Source organism: Thalassophryne amazonica, chromosome 1 (genome assembly GCF_902500255.1).
Source record: "Thalassophryne amazonica chromosome 1, fThaAma1.1, whole genome shotgun sequence".
NCBI lineage: Eukaryota > Metazoa > Chordata > Actinopteri > Batrachoidiformes > Batrachoididae > Thalassophryne > Thalassophryne amazonica.
This window is the reverse complement of record NC_047103.1, coordinates 59,819,378-59,842,805: the sequence shown is the minus strand read 5'-3', so window position 1 is coordinate 59,842,805 and position 23,428 is coordinate 59,819,378. Positions and strand designations below refer to the sequence as shown.

At 40.4% G+C, this 23,428-nt stretch overlaps 1 protein-coding gene across 1 annotated transcript in view; it reads left to right on the top strand.

Annotated features, from left to right (window-relative positions):
- Window positions 1-1,412: 1,412 nt before the first annotated feature.
- Window positions 1,413-23,428, top strand: part of LOC117510882 (macrophage mannose receptor 1-like) — a 41,408-nt gene continuing 19,392 nt past the window's right edge. The window contains 11 exon segments of the mRNA XM_034170780.1: window positions 1,413-1,546; window positions 1,625-2,026; window positions 7,541-7,714; window positions 13,242-13,397; window positions 13,474-13,587; window positions 13,775-13,918; window positions 17,259-17,441; window positions 19,012-19,169; window positions 19,269-19,385; window positions 19,469-19,584; window positions 20,086-20,234. Coding sequence (XP_034026671.1) covers window positions 1,477-1,546; window positions 1,625-2,026; window positions 7,541-7,714; window positions 13,242-13,397; window positions 13,474-13,587; window positions 13,775-13,918; window positions 17,259-17,441; window positions 19,012-19,169; window positions 19,269-19,385; window positions 19,469-19,584; window positions 20,086-20,234 — 1,783 coding nt within the window. The 5' untranslated portion in view covers window positions 1,413-1,476.

The window sequence follows — 23,428 nt, the reverse complement described above, 5'->3', positions numbered from 1 at the left end:
CAATACTTAACCACAGAGACCAATTTTGAACTTGTGTCATGTTTTAGCAAGGTATAATTTATCATAGCAAAATGTGATCCATAAAGACCACGTGAAGTTCTGTGTTTCAGACACTCTTCCCTGTGGTTATCAAAATTACAACTGAAATAGACTCATCATCAGTCTTCTCTGAGATCTTAGCGAGATGACCTTATGTACCAAGTTACCACTTTAGGTTTGAAATGGAGGCATACGCCCTTTGTCAGTTTGCTGTAAACACTAATTATTTCAAATTCTCTAAATCTGCTCTCTGATGAAATAACAGTGTTACACTTTTCCATAGAGTGATTACAGCATTTGTAGGCTGATGGTTTCTGTAAATCGGCCAGTATGATATTTACTCATTTCCTCCAATAGGAAGCAGGATTTCCTGCTGTCCTCTCTTTCTACTGGGTTCTATTATCACTGTCCTCCTCATCTGAAGCCTCAGATCTCGGGGATGGTGTGTGGGGGGGAGGGGGTGTTATCCTTCAAAACCAACACATCAGCAAAGTCCTGAAAACAGCTTTTCCTCCTTTTGGACTCATTCAGGTGCAGTCACAATGCTGATCACATGTCTTCAAACTCATGCTGCTTGTGAAACTTCATTTTAATAAAGAAAAGTAAATTATAACAAGTGCCTAGTCTGCACAAACCCACGGCACCCTGGGCAAATGTTGATAAGTTTACCACCGATATGTGCCTCCAATCTGCAGAAAGCTTTTAGAAAGTACAGTTCAGTAAATTTAAACTTTGACCTTTTGACCCCAAAATCAATAGGTTCTGGGGTTACCATACCTAACACACATAGAGGTTTGGTGACAATCGTGTAATTAGGAAAGAAATGATTGCACTCACAAGATTTTACAAAGTATACTCCAGTTATAAACTGACCCTTGACACATTAACCCCAAAACCATTTAGCATCTTGGGTTAATATGCATAATGCATGTACCAAGTTTGGTACAACTGAACTTATGTTGCTCACAAGTGAAATGAAGCATGAATGACTGACTGACTGACTCTCCGCGCATAGTGACGACCTGCTGTCTGTGCAATGGGGGAAAATAACATATGAAGGAAATATAATGACCTTGGAAAAACATGGTATGTTGAACACTGCTTCCAAAAGTCATCATTCCAGTTTATTTATTTGAGGCCTGGACACTAATCAGTTTTTTTTTTTGAGTTCAGTTTCCTGCACAAAGAGGCTGCTTGTGTCCCATTCTCAGCCTCCTCGCTGTCACCATTAGTTCTGTGAAAGCTTGCGGAAACCGCTGCTGTTTGACCATCGTTGCCTCCCCATGTGACAGGATATCCATCAGTGTGATTAAGGGAGGGAAGCACCATGTGTCCGTGTCACACACCTTCACACATGCCAGAATGCTCTCCTCCCTGACTGGATGACTCTCTAACATGTTCTTCCACCACTAACTGCAAACTTTACCCAAAAAGATCATGTTGGCACTTCTGTGTTTTGCTGTGGTCCTCTGTCAACTGCAGGTCCCGTCCATTACTGCTGAAACAGGTACAACCTTTTACATGTTATTCTTTTATTGCAACTTAATATCATGGCAGTAATGAGCTTTGAATCATTTTGCTCCAGACAGCAGCTCCTTCTTGATTTTCAACCAGGACCACAACAAATGCGTAAAGGTTGAAAGTGCCACCTCACTGACGCTGGCCCCATGTAATCCTCATGCTAAAGAGCAGCAGTTCCGCTGGGCCTCGGAGTCGCGCCTCCTCAGTCTGTCCCTCAAGCTGTGCGTTGGAGCCACTGAAATCAAAGACTGGGTGAAGGTGCTTCTGTTTGAATGCAATGAGACAAGTGAACTCCAGCACTGGCAATGCAAAAACGAGACGCTCTTTGGCCTCAAAGATAAGGACCTGCACTTCAACTGGGGCAACCACAATGAGAGGAACATAATGGTCTACACGGGATCGGGACTCTGGAGTCGATGGAAGATATTCGGTACTCAGAATGATCTTTGTTCCAAGGGATACCAAGGTAGAATTATTTGAAAATGTTTCTTAGAAATGTTTTAACGAATATTTACAACAGTGTTTGCAGTAATGTGCATATTCTCCAACTGGATGAGGGAATGTTAAATTCAAAGAGTGGATGCCAGCTTTTAGTTTTGAAAGTAAAAGTATCTCAAAAGAATATTAAACTGTGTGTAACATGCAGTAATTCATGTCACAGCTTCAAAATTCAGCAGCACAATCAAAATGTAAAAAGTAAAAAAAAAAAAAAATGCTGTTGCTGTCATTATGTCATTTACAAGGGACAATGAACAAAACCAGAGTCTGCAAATTGCAAAAAATCAAAACTTAGCCTTTTTGATTTAGCTTTTTATGATGTGAGTCTTCATATTGACAATAAACTGTTAATCAGATTTGCCAAAGCAGCTCAGTGTTCGTCTTTAGTTGTCATCAGATGTTAAAGCTAATGCACCGTGAGAACAACAACATAGTAGAACTACAAAGATCAGCTAAGACACCAAGTTAGACAAAACTAACGCATTAAATATTAGGTTGATTTTGATCATTTATATAAACTTTTTGTCCATACAGGTGTATAATGAAAGTAATCATATTCTGGACAATTCTATGGTAAATGTATTAGAAGCCAAGCAACATTTTAACAGTAACTAAAATATGGCCGTATTTGCTGTCATGGTAATTACTGTTACCCATAAAATTGTCCTCTGCTTTTACACATTTTAAATTCTTCATGCCATTTAAAAAAAAATCATTCAGACTTACTGACATTAAAATTTCTAAAATTATCCCCGTTTTACTCGCATGAAAAACAAAATATTGGGTTGCATATGATACCTTTTTGCATAACACAACTAATAATTAACTAATTCACTTTCACAACCATTTGACTTGGACAAGTCTGGGGATGGACATATGAACATGTCCCAAATCCACTGAGTATGTATTGTATTCAGTTTGTATTGTATATCTGGAAAGTATTCGCAGCACTTCACTTTTCCACATTTTTATGTCAAAATGGATGAAAATCATGTTTTCTCAAGATTCTACACACAGTACCCCATAATGACAATGTGAAAAACCACTTTTTTGCACATTATTAAAAATAAAAAGTAAGAAATCACTTGTATGTAAGTATTCACTGCCTTTGCCATGAACCTCAAAATTCAACTCAGGTGCATCCTGTTTCCACTGAACATCCTTGAGATGTTTCTACAGCTTAATTGGAGTACACCTGGGGTAAAATTAGTTGTTTGGACATGATTTGGAAAGGTACACACCTGTCTACATATAAGGTCCCACAGTTGAAAGTGTATGTCAGAGCACAAACCAAGCATGAAGTCAAAGGAATTGTCTGTAGACCTCTGAGACAGGATTGTCTCGAGGCACAAATCTGGGCAAGGACACAGACACATTTTGCTGATTTGAAAGTCCCAATGAGCACAGAGACCTTGATCATCCATAAATGGAAGAAGTTCGGATCCACCAGGACTCTTCCTAGAGCTGCCCGTCCATCTCAACTGAGCGATCGCGGAGAAGGGGCTTTGTCAGGGAGGTGACCAAGAACCCGATGGTCATTCTGTCAGAGCACAGAGGAGAACCTTCCAAAAGGACAGTCAACTCTGAAGCAATCCACCAATCAGGCCTGTATGGTAGAGTGGCCAGACGGAAACCACTCCTTCGTAAAAGGCACATGGCAGCTCACCTGAAGTTTGGAGCCAAAAGGCACATAAAGGACTCTCACACCATGAGAAATAAAATTCTCTGGTCTGATGAGACAAAGACAAAGACTGAACTCTGGCATGAATGCCAGGCGTCATGTTTGGAGGAAACCAGGCACCATCCCTACAGTGAAGTATGGTGGTGGCAGCATCATGCTGTGGGATGTTTTTCAGCAACAGGAACTGGAGACTAGTCAGGATGGAGGGAAAGATGAATGCAGCAATGTACAGAGTCATCCTGGATGAAAACCTGTTCCAGAGCACTTTTGACCTCAGACTGGCACGGCGGTCATCTTTCAGTGGGACAATGACCCTAAGCACACAGCCAAGATATCAAAGGAGTGGCTTCAGGACAACTCTGTGAATGTCCTTGAGTGGCCCAACCAGAGCCCAGACCTGAATCAGACTGAACATCTCTGGAGAGATCTGAAAATGGCTGTGCATCGACACTCCCCATCCAACCTGATGGAACTTGAGAGGTGCTGCAAAGAGGAATGGGCAAAACTGCCCAAAGATAGGTGCGCCAAGCTTGTGGCATCATATTCAAGAAGGCTTGAGGCTGTAATTACTCCCAAAGGCACATCAACAAAGAATGGAGCAAAGGGTGTGAATACTTATGTACACATAATTTCTTAGTTTCTTTTGAATTTTTTAAAAACTGCAAAAAAAAAAAAAAAAAAAAAAAAAAAACTGCAAAAAAACCCAAACAAACAAAAAGTAACTAACAATCAAAATAAAACAAAAAACATTGTCATGTTGTCATTATGGGGTGTTGTGAGTAGAATTTTGAGGAAAAAAAATTTACTCCATTTTGGAATAAGACTGTAACATAACAAAATGAGGTAAAACTGAAGTGCCGTGAATACTTTCCGGATGCACCGTATCAATTACTAAAAAACAAAACAGTATAGTGCTGTAATCTAATAAGGTGGACCCTTATCAAAAGAGTGATTGTGCAAGGAGACTAAGGAGGGAAGCCACCAAGACACTTAAGATAATTCTGAAAGAGTTACATAGGGTTTGCAGGTGCGATTGGAGGAACTCTGCATAGTGGAAATTTTGTCAGTTGCATCACCAGTTCGACAGCTCGCTGGTTGTGTGGTATATATATATATATATATATATATATATATATATATATATATATATATATATATATATATATATATATATATATATATATATATATATATATATATATATATATATATATATAATATATGAGAAAAAAGCAACCCTGACATTTCAGCTACAGTTTGCCAGTAGATGCATGGGAGACTCAAGCCTAAATTCTACTTCTTCTCTGTTGCACTCCACCATGAAGCTGTGATTGGAGATACAACAGACAAATGTTTCGCAAACCACAGCCAAAAAAGCCTATATAACCCCTTCAGATCTGTCATGAATACATTGGTAGCTTACATCAGTAGTGTGTCTACTCCAGACAGATTTACAGTGCAGTTTGTATTTCATAATGGTTGATGCAAATGAAATTCAAGACATGTATTTTGGCTTTGATTTTTTTTTTTTTTTTGGTTTATATTATGCTGCACAGATTTTCTTTCAGTATGTCTTTGAAGGGAGTACGGTAATTTTAAAAGCTTGAACAAAAATAAGGCCAAATTCTTTCTTTTTTCTCTCTCTCTTCTTTGTCTTAATGGTTAAAAAATATTTAAATCTGTCAAAGTTTAGGTGGTTCTCCAGTATCCACTCTATACTGTGGTTGCAACCAACAACAAAAGATAAAGATAACCCCTTATCTGCACTCAGAAGAGATGGTAATATGTTATTTTCTGTACGAGGGTTGCATTGTCTGGAATAATGGTTTTAGCCTTGCAGATGTTGAGCATGTTTGATACACAGATTGTTTCCATCACCGGGGGCTCATGTACAAAGCATGCACATACACAAAAACATGACGTACGTCCTTTTCCATGCCAACGCTGAGATGTATCAAAAGTGAAATGACTGTGGAAATGTGTGTTGTGCCACGCAAAAATCGTGACTGGTGTAGAGCACTTTTCTACAGCTATGGTTCCACTGCCGACACGTAAAGGTGTTGCTAGGAAACATTAACAGTGTGAAAACAAGATGTCAAGAGATACACTGATGAACAATTAACACACCTACGTGTTTGCAATTATATGGGTGGACATAAAAACATGCGCAAAGTGATGCTTAATATGGCATCAACAATTACTGTATTAATGTTGTTAGAGGACCTTGCAAATGGTGCAATCCGACATGAGTGTGTATTCGGGAAATGCGAGGATTTACTTGCAGATGACGATAATTGGCTCATAACTTTGATTTAGATTACCAAGGCCATTGTTACTGCAGTTGCACGCAGAACTGGGGCCGGCCCAGAGCGCAATATGGTCCACACAGGTGCTGACCATGCTGTGCGTCCTGGCAATAGAAGCATTCCAGCATGAGCTGACTGATTGCTCAGGAGTGTGCCAGTCAACCTTGAGCCGAGCCATGCCAGCTGTGTGGAACGCAATCATCTGAATGTCATCCAGGTACATCACATTCCAACATTAAAGCACAATTTGCAGCAAGAGCCGGTTTCCTTAGTGTAATCAGAGCTATTGACTGTACACATCACATGATGAATTTGTTTTGTTAACAGGAAACAATTTCATTCCATCAGTGCTCACATCATATGTGATCCACAAATGCCCATCAGGCTGGAGGCTGGCACAATGTGCGATGGGTGGCTGCTTGCTGGACAAATAGTTTATTTGTATATTGTTCCAAATGTAACCAGCGCGGACACATTAGGGCATGTGCACATTGAAATATGTTTTCTGTTATTATTATTAGTGTGTTTTATTTTTCTTGATATTGAGACTGGAGCAGCAGAGCTTCTTAACTGATTGGCTCCCTGTATTCAGTATTGTCAATGAACATGTGTGTGAAGGTATGAATGTCACACACTGTCAGTGGTGGCTTCAGTGTGTGTGTGTATGTGTGTGCTGTTCTGAGCTGAAAGCATTTACGCCCTAATACACACGCTCCCACTAACATTTTCCTTACATCAGGGGTGTCCAAGTTCAGTCCTCGAGATCTACCTTCGTGACACTCTGGTATGTTGGAACAGGGAGACAACTAAGTGTCAGGAAGGTAGAACTCGAGGACCGAACTTGGGCACCCCTGCCTCCCATTTAACAGGGTACCAAATAAACTGTCCTTGCGTGTCTCCATGTAATTTCTAGTCAGCTGTAGCACACACTTGGTATAATTTCTTTTCTGTGTTCATGTTGTGTGATGTGACAGCATGTGGAATCACAGCTCCAGGGCCTATTTACAATCATTTTCATATTTAAATAGGGGCGTGGCCAGGGCGGAGTTTGTTGCAGGTGCATGTGCGCTCAAATCCACATTCACTGGGATGTACAAATGGAACGTGCATGGATCCATGCGTAAGCATGCTTTGATACATCTGGATATTTTTATACTTACACCTTGTTTTTGGGTTTTGCGTACGCCATGTTTCAGTAGGAAATCCATGCAAGTCTTCGTACATGAGGCCCCTGGTCAACCTTACTAAATATGTGTTCACATAGTTTGAATTGAACAACAGATGTTGTCTGATAAACCTCATGACAGTACACCAGTTGGATTTACAAAGCAGTATTTAGTATGAAACAAATGTGGCTACTTCACGAATAAATAATAATAATAATAATAATAATCTGGCCTGCATATTAAGGCTGGACATACATTAGAACTGTAACATTTTGCTCTTATTGACTGGCTTTGCTTGCTTCATCTTTATAATCCTGTTGTCCTTTCAGAGATTTTCACAATAGGAGGCAATGCCTTTGGAAAACCTTGTCAGTTTCCCTTTAAATTTACGGAGAAGTGGTACGCTGAATGCACCGTGGACGGCCGCTCAGATGGACACCTGTGGTGTGCAACAGAAACAGATTACAATAAACAGCAAAAGTGGGGCTTTTGTCCCACCACATGTAAGTGACTTTACCAAATATTTTGCACTCATTTGAAATCACTGATTTATATAAACCTTCAGGTGCCAGAATCTATGGGATTATCTCTGTGCCAAAGATGCACAAAAAAATAAAGGTCTAATAATTAGCATTTTACACATAAATATAGCAGTCAACAAGTATTTTCTTGTAAAGGTGTAGTGCTGTAATGGTAACATGGCAACACTCTCTCTGCGTTTAATTTTCTGTTCCGCATTTCCTGTATATTGCTTATTTAGTGCACGTGAGTCTCACCTTGTGAAACCATTGCCCCTCCCCACATTTATAGAGACAATCGTGACGCCATATAGCACTGTGCACTGAACATAGCAGTGGGTAGCTACAGTCTAGAAATCTTTGCCCCCCACCCCAGATGGGAAGCCTTTGATTTACTAAACGGGCTCCAACTTCACTCAGAATTTGCGTTTCTTTCCCTTAATGCGGAGGAGGCAGGAGCAGGAGTGTCCAAAGGGAAACCACTGTTTTGGTCTAAGATGTTGGTGATTTAGAGTGACATGGACTGGCAGTAAATTATTTACAGGACCTTTAAGGGTCAAATTAAATAAAAGAAAACAAAAACATGCTGAATAAAAAAATGGCAACAATATTTATGTCTTTGTGTTCAACCAGTCTGACTCCATTCAAAAACAATATTCTTTGTTCTTTGTTTTTTCTCCAGTAGTTTGAATATATTCAATATTCAATTAAATAAATAAATTCAATTCAATTCAATATTTCCTTCACATTCAGTTTTGTCTTTTGCTATGACAGAGAATTAAGGTACATTAACGGGAAAAAAGAGAGATTTTGAAGTTTGCATTCCAAGTAGTAGACCTTACTTGTGTGAAGCATCTTGAGGCAGCGTTGTTGTGATTTGGCACTACTGTATATAAGTGTAATAAATGTAAATGTAAGTAGTATAAGTTGAAATACATTTTTGACAATATGTCAGCAATCAAAAATCAAAGATTAAAATTTAACTTTGAGAACAAATCAAAGTATTAGTGCAATTTATTGACACAAAAACGTCTTGTGTCAATAAATTGGTGAAATTGTATTTCAGAATGTTTTAGCAACAAGGAAATTACTGTTCTTTAGTGTCTAAATATTGTGCTAATAAATATAAGGACTTTGAAGAAAATGTGCCAAAAAATGTATTTTTAAATCACACAAGCTTGAAAGAGGTGGTTGTGTTCATACAAACTGAAAAGATTGTTATAGTGGATCATAAAAAAGTAAGTGCCTTCGGCTGCTCCCTTGTTTTCACCACAGCATATCCAAGGTGGATCTGCATGTTGATTTGGCACAAGTTTTACACCGGATGCCCTTTCTGACACATCTCCACATTATATGGAGAAATGTGGCAGGGGTGGGGTTTGAACCAGGAACCTTATGCACTGAAACCAACTATGCTAACCACTTCTGCCACCACCCTCTGTTGTAGTGGATTGATAGAATAAATAAACATAAATAAAATAAACAAAAATTATAAATACTCATTTGAATGCTTTTGTTTGTTTGCTTGTTATGTCTGACAGTAATATTAAAGTTTGACTTTTTGCCAGCAATTCAACTTTTTCTCACTATGCAAAATGGAAAAAAAAAACTTGCTCCTCTGATTATTTTCTTTGACATGACCTTCATAGTCTATACTCACCTTTTTTAATTTAACAGAGTATTTATGGATGTAATACGAAAACTGCTTGGTTCTCTCTGTAGCATTCACTTTAAAAATGCATTTATTCTTTTTTTTTTTTTTTTTTTGAAGGAATACCACTTGACAAAGTTATTGTGTATGCAGTAAGTAACTTATCTGTGATTGGATTATTGTTGTCAGACATGTTTTCATATGTGTTGTATATAAGTTGTCAGGTACATGTAATTCAACACAAACCAAATGCCATGATTTTGCCTCATTGTTTTTTGTTTTAAATGGTCTGATTTTCATGAAAAGTGAAAGTGCACACATGTAATCTGTATACAGATAAAATACATGTGAAAAGGGCGCACAAAAATGTTGTAAATTATGATCGGCCAACCAAAAGGTATTAGTTCTAAAACCACATGACATCCTGACATTTATTCCATGAGGTCAGCTTTGAACAAGTCTGGTTTCTGATCTCCAACACTTCCTTACATTTTAGTCATCAGCACAGCACTGCATCTGTTTTCCTCCCCTCACACCCTCGCCCTTCTCCTGACACCCCAGGCCCGGCGCCAGAAAAAAATATTAAGGGGGGCAATGAGTTTATCACAAGGGGCGGCGTCGCCCCCCCCCCCCCCAAAAAAAGTGTGCACCAGAGGGGACATGCCTCTGAGTGTGCGTAATGAATTGGGTGCGCTCCTGGAAAGCTTGTGTATTTAGGCTTCACCGTTGTAAGAGACTGACTGAGTAAGAGTAATGGGCCTTTCACACTGAATACGTCAGATGCGTCAAAAATCGGTCTAAAAAGCATTATTTTCAATGAGACGCGTTGCTTTTTAGATGCGTCAGATGCGTCGCGTCAAAAGCCGAGCTAAACCGACGCTTCTGATGGGAGCACGCATTGCTGCTTGTCGGCAGGTTGATGCAGTCAAAGTTCAATCCAATCCAACTTTCAACACTCTGAGCTGTGACGTACCTTTGCGTCCAATAGGAACGACGCGTCGGGCCAAAACACGGAAAACTAGTGGCAGAAACCACTGATCTCTACAAAATGGATTGGTGTAGAAACAAACCACTGATCTCTACAAAACAAACGTGTCACAGGACTGCTCATTTATGGAGCAGTTTTCTTAAGATAAATCCTTGGAAATGTTTTTTGTTGTTGTTTGTTACCTCAGAATTTCTGATTACTGTTAAAAAAAAATTTTAGAACACTTGTAATTAAAATAGCTAAATAAATCAATAAATGGTTCTTTAGAAACCTTTCATCTGTAAATGAAAACCACCTGTGATTTCAGATTAGATAATTTCTTGTTTAACATAAGGAACCACAGACATTTATTTTTAGACAAAATAACATGGAAATTTGTACATTTTTTAAGTCTGGTAGATTATTTATATCTCATTTCAACCATAAAAACAGACACTGTAAATAAATACAAATGTTTATTATAAATGCAACAGGAAATAATTTAACAGTGACTGCAGTGTGATTGTAAAGTAGGATTTCTGTGACATAAACCTGATGATTAATTTTTTTTAATGGTCATTTCAACTTGTAATTTTGCCAAAATATGTAATTGCCTTTAATGTTGTTATCAGGACAGAGTCATTTCTAAAATATATGAATTTGAGCGCAATAAGTGGAGAGCTTCTACCTGTGCAGATGTCTTTTGACTTTGATTTCGTGGACATTTTTAATGATCCGTTCATTTATTGTTAAAATATAAAATGAAACAGCTTTTTTAAAAATAATAAAATAGTTGCTGTTGAAAGAGCCTTTTATTTAGAAGCAGGTGATGTTCTGCTGGATTCTTGGGACCAGATGAAGGTCTCTTCTGCAGCTTTGAACTCTGGTGGTGTTGCTGAAGACACTTTTGTCCTATTTTGAAGAGCAGAGATGTTTTCTTTCGACTGGACTTCGTGGTGTTCAGCTCATAAATGGAAGTTTGGTTGTCTGCACAGCAAATGTTCCTGATTGGGATAAATAAAAATATTTCTTTAAATATAAAGAAACACTAAACAGTTTATATATAAAAAGGAAAAAAAAAAAAACACGATGGGAAAAAAAAGCCCGAAAAAATAAGTTATTTAAAGTTGAGATTTGTGGTGTCTGAAAAAAGCTGTAGCTTTATTTGGTAAAAATAAAAAAGACTGAACCATTTAGAAATTAAAGCATTCACTCAGATCAACTGTGCTAAAAGGCTAAGCTAACGTTAGCCGATCATTGAACCGTCACAGCAGTTCAGTAAACGTCACGTTTTATTTTTACATTATTCTCATCTCAATAAAGCTGCAGAACTAAATTCTGTTGGGCAAACTGGGACTTCGCATATATCCAAAAAGTGGGATATTTCGGACTGAGTGGATTTGCTCCATCCCCCCGGCTGCCTGCCTCACTCTGCCCAGTGATGATGCCTGAAGGCCGGCTTCTCCGTGCGGGTCGGCCACTGTCGCGGTTTGATCGATATCCCACCAAGTCGTCAGTCCTCCCTCGGTTGGTGTCACTCTGAAAAGCAGCTGAAAAAAAGTTTCTCCCAGCAGGGTGATGGGAGAATCGTTCTACTGCTGTTTTTTAAAGCTTTTTTGTGGTTCAGGCGACCCAAATTCAAGATGGCGATCGCTGAACTTTTTTCAGGTTGTGGAAATGGCCAGAGTGTGACGTGGCAATCTCCGCCCCCTTGCCGCTTCCGAAGCGAAGCATCTGACGTCATGCGTCGGATGCGTCGACGGACTGGGACACGTTGACAGATTGAATCCAATGAAAGGCTCATTAACAGTCTGCTAACGAGTCTTTCATTGGATTCAGGTGTGTTGCAGCAGGGAGACAACTAAGAGTGTCAGGAATGTGGCTCTCGAGGACCGAACTTGGCCACCTCTGGCCTAAAGTATTCAGTGTGAAAGGCCCTTCAACCTATCAAATTGCTTGAACACAGACACACGCCATATCCGTTTGTTTTAAAATTAATTACTTTAGTTAATTAATTTGGTTTATTTGTTAAATACGTGATATTATTGAATAACTAATATTTTGCTATATTTTCCAGTATTTCTTTTTCTTTTTTTCTTTTTTGATAACTCTCACATCCGAGGAGGCGGGATTGATGACGTGAGGGGGCGTCGCCCCAAACGCCCCCTTGTGGCGCCGGTCCGTGACACCCTATGGAGGCAGAAATAGGACTGCTAAAGAAAATAAGCTCAAATTTACTGTTTTGTAAAACACATCAATCCTGAAGAGTCCAAAACATGTCAGATAAACTGTTTCAAGCAAAGATGAAGATTTTTCAGATATTTTCCAATTTCTGATTTAAGGAATCTTGAGGTTGCTGGACAGAGGTGTTTGGCGATGCACATATTTTTGCAGGAGAATGAAGGTCCAAGTTTTTGGTCTTGGTGTTTCCTGTCTTCTTGTGTGGTTGTAAGAACTGGACATTAACCAGGGACCTAAAGTAAAGACTGGAAGTCTTTGGTACTGGGTCTCTTTGAGGGATCCTTGAGTACTGTTGGAATGACTTTGTGTCAAAAGAGTGGTTACTTATGGAGACTAAGTTGAGGACTATAACTGGCATGGTGAAGTAGCAGCTGATGAAGGCTCAGCAGCTGGCGAAGGCCAAGGGGACACTCACATTTCACCTGGCTACAGGGGATAGATGCTTAGTTTCAGAAAGTAGGCCTGGACGGGTTGACTGCTTGGGTAATTTTGAGGATGCAGCAACATATGGCACTGACGAATGTTTACAATTACCCTGGAAACTCCGTAATCTCTCAAAAACTTTAATCTCTGCTTAGAAATGAATTTAATCTTGCTGATAATTAATGATAATTAATAATTAATTAATGTGCTTGCCCATTCCTCTTATATAGCCACCTCGTACTGGGACACTGACCCAGTCACAGGGGTCCAGTACCAGAGGAATGCACAATCAGTGTTGACCTGGTTTCAGGCCAGGAAGAGCTGCCAGCAGCAGGGCGCTGACCTCCTTAGCATCGTAGAGCTGCACGAGCAGTCGTACATTTCAGGTACCAAACCAGTTTCACCCATAAACAGCGTCATTAAGCTATCATTGAATTCATTCATAAGGTGTTTTTGGCACAGGACTGACCAGTACTTTGGGGACGTCTCTGTGGATTGGACTGAACAGCTTGGATTTTCAGAGTGGATGGCAGTGGAGCAACGGAAACCCATTCAGATATTTAAATTGGGTGCCAGGTTAGTGAAGGTGGACGCAGTAATACACTGTGACAAGAGCACATTTACACTTATTGTAATCCAGAACTACACCGGGTGTTCCTGACTGGACTACAACCAGCAGGTTTCTTAACGTAAATACTGTTAATGCAGTGACACGCTGGTATAGATACTCACATTACAAACAAATACTGTATCCTTCTTACAGGCCATCCATCATCAGTTCCTGGAGTTAACTGTGCAACACTAAATGCTGGTAAAGCCTCCAAATGGGAAAGCACCACCTGCAACAAGAAACTCGGTTACATATGTCGCAAAGGAAACTCAACCAATCTGCCTCCTCCACTGACAGGTAAGTTAAATATTGGACAAATGGTGGATTGACATCACAGTGTAAATCATGAATTTGTGCTGTATGTTGTTTTTCTACATCTTTGTCATATTCTGCGTGAGGTCAAAGGGAGCAATGAGCACTAATATTTAGATATTTCAGAGTTCAGTGTGTTGTTCAAGGACACGAGTAGCAGCACCAAGCTGGACAAACTAATAGCTGCCTTTGCATTTGCATGTTAAACGATATACAAAAAGTGATGATGTGGCAGTATGAAGTAAATAATAGTTCCAGAATTTTATTTGTACATGTAGATGTAAGAGGTCAGTCACTCTCAATCCGAAGGATTGAGCCTTTATCCAGAAAACAAAGGGTTTTAGAAAGAAAGCTAGGGTGTCTTTTAACATTATTTGTTTGTTGCTATTTCAAAATGAGAAAAAAAAAACTCAGAGTTCCTTATTCTTTCTGCTAAGCAAGGAAGTACGAATGAGTAGGTCAGATTACATTAGATTCTAAAAGGTATTCAGTCTGTTTCTAGGTATACTAAGTGTACATGAAATACAGTGTTTTTCACAGAAATATATTAATATTTGCCAAGAGTTAGTTCTGAAAGAAATTCCTTATGATGGACAAATGTAGAGATGGAATCACCTTATCCAGATTAGGGAAACTGGGGGCCTCCTCCTGGAGCCAGGCATGGGGGGTGGGGGCTCTCAGGCGAGCTCCCGGTGGCTGAGTCTCCAACCATAGGACTTGGTCGGGCAGAGCCTGACAAAATAACATGATGTCACCTTCACGTGGGCTCACCACCCATAAAGAGAGTCTAAAGGGTCTAGTGTGCTGTTGTTCAGGCACTGGACGGGGCATATGCCCACATGGACTTACACTTGGTTATGGTATTTGACTCTTGAAATGTGGAACATCACTTCTCTGGTGGAGAAGGAGCCTGAGCTTTTGTAGCTGGTTGAGCGATACAAACTAGAAATAGTTGGGCTCACCAACACACACAGCGCAGGCTTGGGCACCAAACTCCTGGAGAGGGGCTGGACTCTCTACTCACTCTTCCTCTGGAGTTGTCCAGGATAACTGGTGCCAGTAGGGTGACAAATCCCTGGCTGAGTGCCGTTATTTTGGAGGGAGGCTGAGAAGTGTAATAAAGAGAAGACTTAAGCTGTTCGTTGACCTCCAGATTCAGGAGGCGCAATACAGTTTTACATCCTGATCGTGGAACGGTGGACCAACTCTTTACCCTCGCAAGGATATTAAAAGGGTCTTGGAAGCGTGATGGGACCAGTCTACATGTGTCTTATGGACTTGGAAAAGGAGTATTGCCGAGTCCCCTAAGGTATCCTGTGGTGTGCACTGTGGGAGCATGGGGTACCAGAACCACTGGAATACATAATCCAGTCTCTATATGTCCAAAGTAGGAGCTGTGTTCATATTCTCTGCATTACACTGGACTTGTTCCCGGTGGGTGTTGAACTCTGCCAGGGCTGTCCCTTGTCACTGGTCCTGATTCTGTTGTTCATGGACACGATTTCAAGGAGCAGTAAGGCACTGGAGGGTATTCATTTTGGTGACCTCAGAGTTGCATCTCTGCTTTCTGCAGATGATGTGGTTCTGTTGGTTTCATGAGGCAGTGACCTCTTATGCACATTGAGCATGTTTGAGGCTGAGTGTGAAACAACTGGGATGAGAATCAGTACCTCCAAATCTGAGACCATTGCCCTCTGTCAGAAAATTGTGTATAAAAAACAAAAGTGGAGGAGTTTAAGTATCTCGGGAGTTGTGTGAAGAATGTGGGTAAGTTGGAGTGTGAGACTGATAGATGGATTGGGGCGGCGTACCAAGACATCCTGAAGTGGCAAATCCCACCATTTAACTCTGGGTCAAATTCTGTACTGTATGACATCGTAGCCTAAACAGTGAGGTCATTTGGTCCCCGGTATCTTGGCGTCAGTTGTTCATTGCATCAAAATTCTTTGTGCCTATTGCAAGTGATATTGTTTCTGAGTCAAAATTTGGATTATGCAGTCATGTGGCTTAATTTGTGTGTAATTTATCTTACTATGGTGATCGTTGCCCCCATTGGGTGTATCCCTATGGGACTGCACATGTGCAAAGTCTGGTTAATTTTAGGTTAATGGTCTTGGAGATATACTGACAAATATTCAGATGTATGTGCAAGTAACAAGGTAAAACCTGCTGATTCATGATCATGAAATGACAAGTTCAAAATGTGGGGCATGTTATCCCACATCGCCATCTAGTGGGAGTTGAGCGTAAGTGTTTACTGATGACTAAAAAGACAAATCTTGCAGCCTCATCCTGTGATGAAATGTTCAAAATATTGGACAGAGAATTCTCTGTCCAATATTTTTAACAAGCATGACGCAGTGATTCATGTCAGGGCACTCAGAGTGGGCACACACCAAGCCTTGGTGTAAGGTGACTCTGACGCCTTGGTGACCAAGGCGTCAGAGTCACATTTTATTTAAAGGCTCAATCCACATTCTAATCCTGAATCCACTATTCATGTCCAAAGTTTTTATTCAAAAGATCTACATCTTTATATACACATGGTCTAAAACGAATCTCTACTGGAACAATCATGTGATCCTCAACTCTCATCTTTGGACCTAATCACATTGATTTATCTGATCACTCACTTGTGTTTATAATTCTTGACCCATGGTCTCATCTTTGTTCCAGAGTGCTTGCTTTTTATGTTGGTTGCCGAACGTTTATCTTGATCACTGACCTTTCAACATGATCACTTATCTTTGATACTGACCTTTGATCCTGATCGCTCATCTTTGACTGTAGCTTTTTATTATGATCACTGGTCTTGGGCCCTAATTGCTGATGTAATCAGAGTCAAAGGAACCAAGAAGAACAAGAACAGGCTGGTTTGTTCATAAATCTGCAAAAGCCATGGCCTCAATTTGAGATCTTTTGGTGTCTGTCTTATGAAAAAGCAAACAGTGACACAGTGGCGTATTGGTTAGCACTGATGCCTCACAACAAGAAGGTTGTAGGATTGCTTCCCACCTGGTCTTTTCTTGCATGTTCTCCCCGTGTCTGTGTGGGTGTCCTCTGTGCACGCCAGTTTCCTCCCACAATCAAAAACATGCTTATTTAGAGTTTGTTCCTTTCTGTGCACCTGACCAAGACAGCATCTCTCCATCTGGAGTTTGTCCCCAGGCGCCGGACTGTGGCTGCCCACTGCTTCTAGTGGTTGGATTGTGTCTAACTGTAATTATGATGGGTTAAATACAGAGGACAAATTACGTTCTATGTATGTACAATGACAGTAAAGGCCCTTCTTCTTCTTCTTCTTCTTCTTCTTCTTCTTCTGTAGGCAGCAACCAGCCTAGCTTCTGCCCCAGGCACTGGCTTCCATATTCGGGTCATTGTTACTACCTGGACCGGAGTAAGAAGATGTGGAAGGATGCCTTGACTGCCTGCCACAAAGAAGGAGGAGACTTGGCCAGCATACACAATATAGAGGAGCAGAGCTTCATTATATCACAATCTGGATACTGTTAGTGTGCACAAATGAGTTTATAATTTTGACTAGTGGTGGGCACAACAAACCTACAAGTCAGCTTTGATAATCACTAATCCTCTAACTGATAACGTTTAGCTGAGGCTCCCAGTAATGAATACATTTCATTTGTCTGATTGGACTCCTTTGAGTTTTCGATGCCCAGTCACCTAGCAACATGACTAACAAGAAGCATGTGACCAAAAACAAACCAGCTTGCATCCCTGCCGGCGGACCAGAACCCACCTCCATAGCATCAACAATGATGCAGAAGCAACCCAATAAAATAGTTTTCACACAGCAATGAGTTGTGTAAGAACATGATTAGTAAACAGCCTGGTAGACAATGTACATTTCTTAAAACCAAAATATTTCAATACATGTAATTAGGACAGGCAAATTGATGGACAGTGCAGGTTAAAGGTCAACCATGCCTGCACAATTGGCAGTGTTGACCTCTTTGATAATGGTAAATAATGGATTGTTGCCTAACAGCTGCATACTGTAAATATACATTTCATATTTGTGAAAGAAGCTACAGGATAATTTTGGGGCCGAAAAGTTTTGGGAGAAAATGTAATCCCTTTTCAGTGGACAAGAAAGGGAATTTGTTGCATCAGTGGAAAGGATTAAGGGCCTGATTTACCAAGATCCCAGATAACGAGTGCCAGATTCTATGGACAATCCAACCTTTTGCACGTTGGGTAGAGACCGTTTTGCGTCTGATTTACTCAGAGCAAATGCACAATTGATAGCAGGCTGTAACGTGACAGACAGCAGTATGTAAAAGAGGATTTTGCCTCTGTTAATGGCAATAAGCCAAAATTAAATTAAATCTGCCACTTTGGTTTATTTAAGTTACTAGATGTGGGTTCATGGCACTGCTTTGGTTGGACAAACATTAGAGAAATGATGATAGTAAATATAATATAGACAGCATTAGATACATCAATGTACAGTACATCAATGTAAAATATACTGCTACTAGGAAAACAGAGTGTAAACAGACAGCTGTGCACTATGCTGGCAGAATACAGCATAATTATTCACCAGTAGCTCAAATACCATGGATGGAAGAATAAGTATCTCTCTGAAATAGGAGATAAAAAAAAAAAAAAATTCAATGGCCTGTGCATGAATAGAATTAGCTATGTGCCAGAGTTTGTTCAGTTTCAAAAATAGGTTAGACACACATTCTCAAGAATGTGTGACATTTTGACGCACTTGGTGCAGTATTGATAGCAGGTCTGAGATGTTGGTTTCTGGGTCAGGCTCAAAACTTCTCAATTGCCCCTTATAGTTAGCTTTGCTAAACAGATGTATGCTGATTCAGTGACTGTGCCCACCAGTGGTTTGCACATCGATATTCTGTGCTAAATGTCATGACTTTGAATTTACTTAAATGTGTTTGTGTTCATTTGACAATTACTGATTTAAATTCAAATGGCAACATTTAAACACCCAATAAAATGGCAACTGAAGGTGCACTCAACTCAAAAATACATTACAACAAATCTCAGAAAAATAGTTCATAACCATAAAAGTATGTTTCATTCAAAACCTTCAGTGCAGACTGATGTGCTTTGGATTGGACTGAACGATCAGAGGAACCACATGCTGTTTGAATGGTCGGACCGATCCCACGTCACCTTCACCCAGTGGCAGAGAGGTGAGCCTTCTCATGCCACCAACCTACAAGAGGACTGTGTCCTCATCAGAGGAAAGGTGAAAAATCACTCAGTTACAACGGTCTGTTAATTATGTCTGACTGCTGCTACAATATAATTAACCCGATGGCACTGTTGCCATTGGTCAATTACACAGTTTGGACAGTGGGCAGATAGTATGTGCGAGAAGATGTATGGATACATTTGTAAGAAGGAAGCGTCTACAACAGCACCTGAAGGAGCCCAGGAGGAGGCTAATCCAGGGTGCAAGACTGTGAGTGATGATGTTCCTTTCAAATCTGTGTGGAATTTTACAGATGAGATTATGTGTCCTTTAATCCGTATTTATTTCTTAAGGGCTCATTCCGGTTTGGTTCATACTGTTATAACACTGGAGCTGAGACGAAAACATTTGATGAGGCAAAGCAGATATGTTTAGATGCCGGCTCTAATCTGGTAGATGTGGCTGATAGGTATGTATTCATATTCAGGATGTTTTTTTTTTAAATATTGATATTTTTTCCCTATGTGTCAGTCATTAAAATGGTCTGAAACAAACTGGTAGTTGAATGTTACTGAAGCATAAAAACTTTCTGTGTGGAGTTTTTATGTTCTCCCAGTGTTTGTGTGGCTTCCTCCCACATCCAGAGACATGCAGGTTAAGTGGATTAGGAACTTTAAATTTTACGTGCGGGTGTGAATGTGTTCGTTTGTCCTGTCCAGGGTGTACCCCACCTGACGGAACAATCAGAAAAAACGGATGGTTGGATAAGAAAAAAAATGGATGATTGGATAATAAATATTTGATAATATTCGAAATTCACTTTGACAGAAAATGATGTATCCTTCAAAAGCCAAGCTTTAGGTTTCAGTGTCTGAAATGGTAAAAATGCATTCCAATTTAACCACTCAGAAATGTGCTCACTGAGGTGTATACTGTATTTTCAGTTCACTTTTCTTATGCTTTTATTCAGATTTGAAAATGCCTTTTTGGTCAGCTTGGTGGGGTTGAGACCAGAGAAATATTTCTGGATAGGATTTTCCAACATGGACGACATAAACACTTTCAAATGGACCAGCAGAAGAAAAGCCACATTCAGTCATTTCAATGTGGGCATGCCAGGTACAACACACTTCTCTATGGTGTTTTGTTCTTTGACTTTTGAAGAGCTGTTTTCCTTTAACATCACAGTACAATTATTTATATTTTTGATAACTACAATAAAAAAATACAAGCATCACAGTTTGCATGAAGTTAGCCTATGGATCAGTTGAGCTGTCACGCTGAAGTGCATTAGCTGTTAATCAGCTGTGTAGCGGCTGCTCTCTCTCTCTCCTGTCTGGTCAGCTGGCGAAAACCCAGGTTCTGGCCTGAGTATCCTTTGGCTGCTGGAAGAGTGAGGCTTACTGACGAGGGGAAACCAGGGCACAATGAATCAGTAGCTATATCTGCAAAACTACATATATATTTGCAGTAGTTATGCCATATTTTTATGCATCAAGACACCCCCTTATAAATTAGTGTTTTGTTTTTGGATACATTAAGGGTAAAACTAAGTGTCTTAGAATTCCTCGAATTCTAAGACACTGAATTGTCCCTTGGTAAGATAAAAGTTATTCACAAAGCATCTTCGACCTCATCAGGAATAAGCGTACTTTTCCTACCCAGCGTAGTAACGCAATAACACCTAAGATGAAGGTCATCACAACATTGAGATACCTGGCTACAGAAAAAAATGTAAATGAATGTAAATTCTATATCATTCATACAGTTATTAATATCAAAGTAACCTATGTCAGCAGCTGTAGCCTAAATGTTAGCCTACAACACTCACCTGTTTGAGAAGAATGTCGCCTGCAATCTCTGCTCTCGCTTTGGATTGCAGCACGTACCAGCACTTGTGTGCACTAGGAGAGGGACCGACGCATTGATTTGTTGGACAGTGCACACCGAAGTCTACCTCTTGGTCTTGGGCAATATGGTGGCTTAGTGGTGAGCGTCATGGGATCAATTCCCACCTGTGGACTTTCTATGTGGAGTTTGCATGTTCTCCCCATGTTTGCGTGGGTTCTCTCCGGTTTCCTCCCACATCCAAAGACATGCAGGTTAGGTGAATTGGAAACTTTATAATTGTCCAGGTCTCCCTTGCAAAAGAGGTCCTGATCTCAATGGGACTAACCTGGTTAAATTAAATTAAACTTCCCTTGTGCCGTGATCCCAGGACCCAATTTCCTTCTTAAAACTCTTTTATTCTCCTCCGTGAGCTGTGCTAACAGCAGGCACTGCTCATCTGTCCAGTTGGGCTTTTTAGTTCTTTTTTTTTTTATCCATTTTGATCATTGTTTTGGTTATTCTGCCAAATCAAACCGCTTTTTATAAATCAAGCAATCACAGGAATTGTTGACAGCTGAGTTTGTGTCATTAATATCATACCATTAATACCAAATTAATATCAAATACATTAAGTAATAAAATTACCAGCATGGAGAGTAAACATAACAACAAGCTGATCAATATAATAATCGTAATAATAATATGGACCACTACGGAAATAAGTGTTTTCACTTTCTTGTGTCATCCATGTATTTTTTATGTATGTATGGACATCATTTAGCGATTTCTAGCGGCTTTTAGAACAGCCAGTAATGACTTTCCTTAAGCCCTTTCACACCGGGGCCAGTGGAGAGTTGCATATTGCGGCGTACTGACGACACTGAGTTAAGCAGCTCTACGCTGAGTTTTTACTCCCTACGCAGCAATATGCTGAGGGCTACACGAGGTGGACGCAAAAAAAATAAACCTGTTTAATTTTTTTCGGCATAGAGCACTGGACACAGAAAGTATGGAGTTTTTAAGCAAGTCTACACAGCACTCCGCAAGTGTGTGTAAATCTACACAAAACTGCACTACTGTACACCAAGCCTCCACAATTCTACACGCCAGGACAAAAAATCCTTTTATCAGTACATACCTGGATTGATAGATTTTATTCATCCTGCTGGACTTTGCTGGCAGTGAAGCTTCAAAACCACGGAAGCCAAGTTTCCACGTTCAGAGGACATGTCCACCATCCACTTCTCACAGACCACTTGACAGCAGGAGGACATGTCCACCATGCACTTCTCATGGCAGGTCGCGCGCGACCGCCAGAAGCAGGTCCGCTTTGGTTTCCTTTGCTATCACCTCCTCCAGTACTCTCATGAGTGTGGCACGTTAATAAAGTCCATTAACTCCTGCTCATGAACCAATCACCAGCAGGAGGACAGTCCACCTCCACTTCTCACGGCGGATCTCCCTTGCGACCACCAGAAGCAGCTCCACTTTGCTTTGCTTTGCTTTCACCTCCTCCAGTTCTCTCATGATTGTAGCACTTTAATAAAGTCCATTAACTCCTGCTCATGGACCAATCCCCAGCAGGAAGACACGTCCACCGTCCACTTCTCAAGGCAGATCACACGCACGACCACCAGAAGCAGCTCCGCTTTTGCTTTGGCTTCACATCCTCCAGTTCTCTCATGATTGTGGCATGTTAATAAAGTCCATTAACTCCTGGAAATTATGTCTTCTGACTTTTTCCAATGTATCAAATCCATCTTCGTGTCGTCTATAGTGTCTGGACCCAAACTTTTCCCCTGTGCACTAGGTCTCTCTCTCTCTCTCTCTCTCTGTGTGTGTGTGTGTGTGTGTGGTGTGTGTGTGTGTGTGTGTGTGTGTGTGTGTGTGTGTGTGTGTGTGTGTGTGTGTGTGTGTGTGTGTGTGTGTGTGTGTGTGTGTGTGTACAACATGAGTGCCATTCATGTACTTGTAATTTCTCCCGGCTCTCTATGTAATTTACTGCCCCTTTCCAAGAACCAAACCATTGTTGTCCTCATTTTGTATTTATTAAAGGTCACAATGAAAACTGTACCGGGACCCTCACAGACAGTGTCCATCTTGTGAAAGGCCCACAAAATGGGTCATACAACACTTTTTATACAATGTGGGTGTTTACAATGGGTGTGGTTTAGTCTCACATTTCTAAAATAAGGACTTACAGCAGATATTATCTAACATAACGTTTTGAGAATGGAGTGCATTTCCACACTGTCCAAAAAAAAAGTAGGCAGAGTGGACAGCAAGAGCGACATATGTGGCAGTAAGCAACTGAAAGCAAGATTAGGAATGCAACTACACGCAATCACATAACAGCCTACACAGAGACTATGCCAAAACTGTGCAATTTTTCAGCGTACTCCATACACATCACAACGCAACTGTATGCAAGCCTGGTGTTAAGGGGCTTCACTGAGGAGTTGGCAACATGGTTGAGTTAGAAC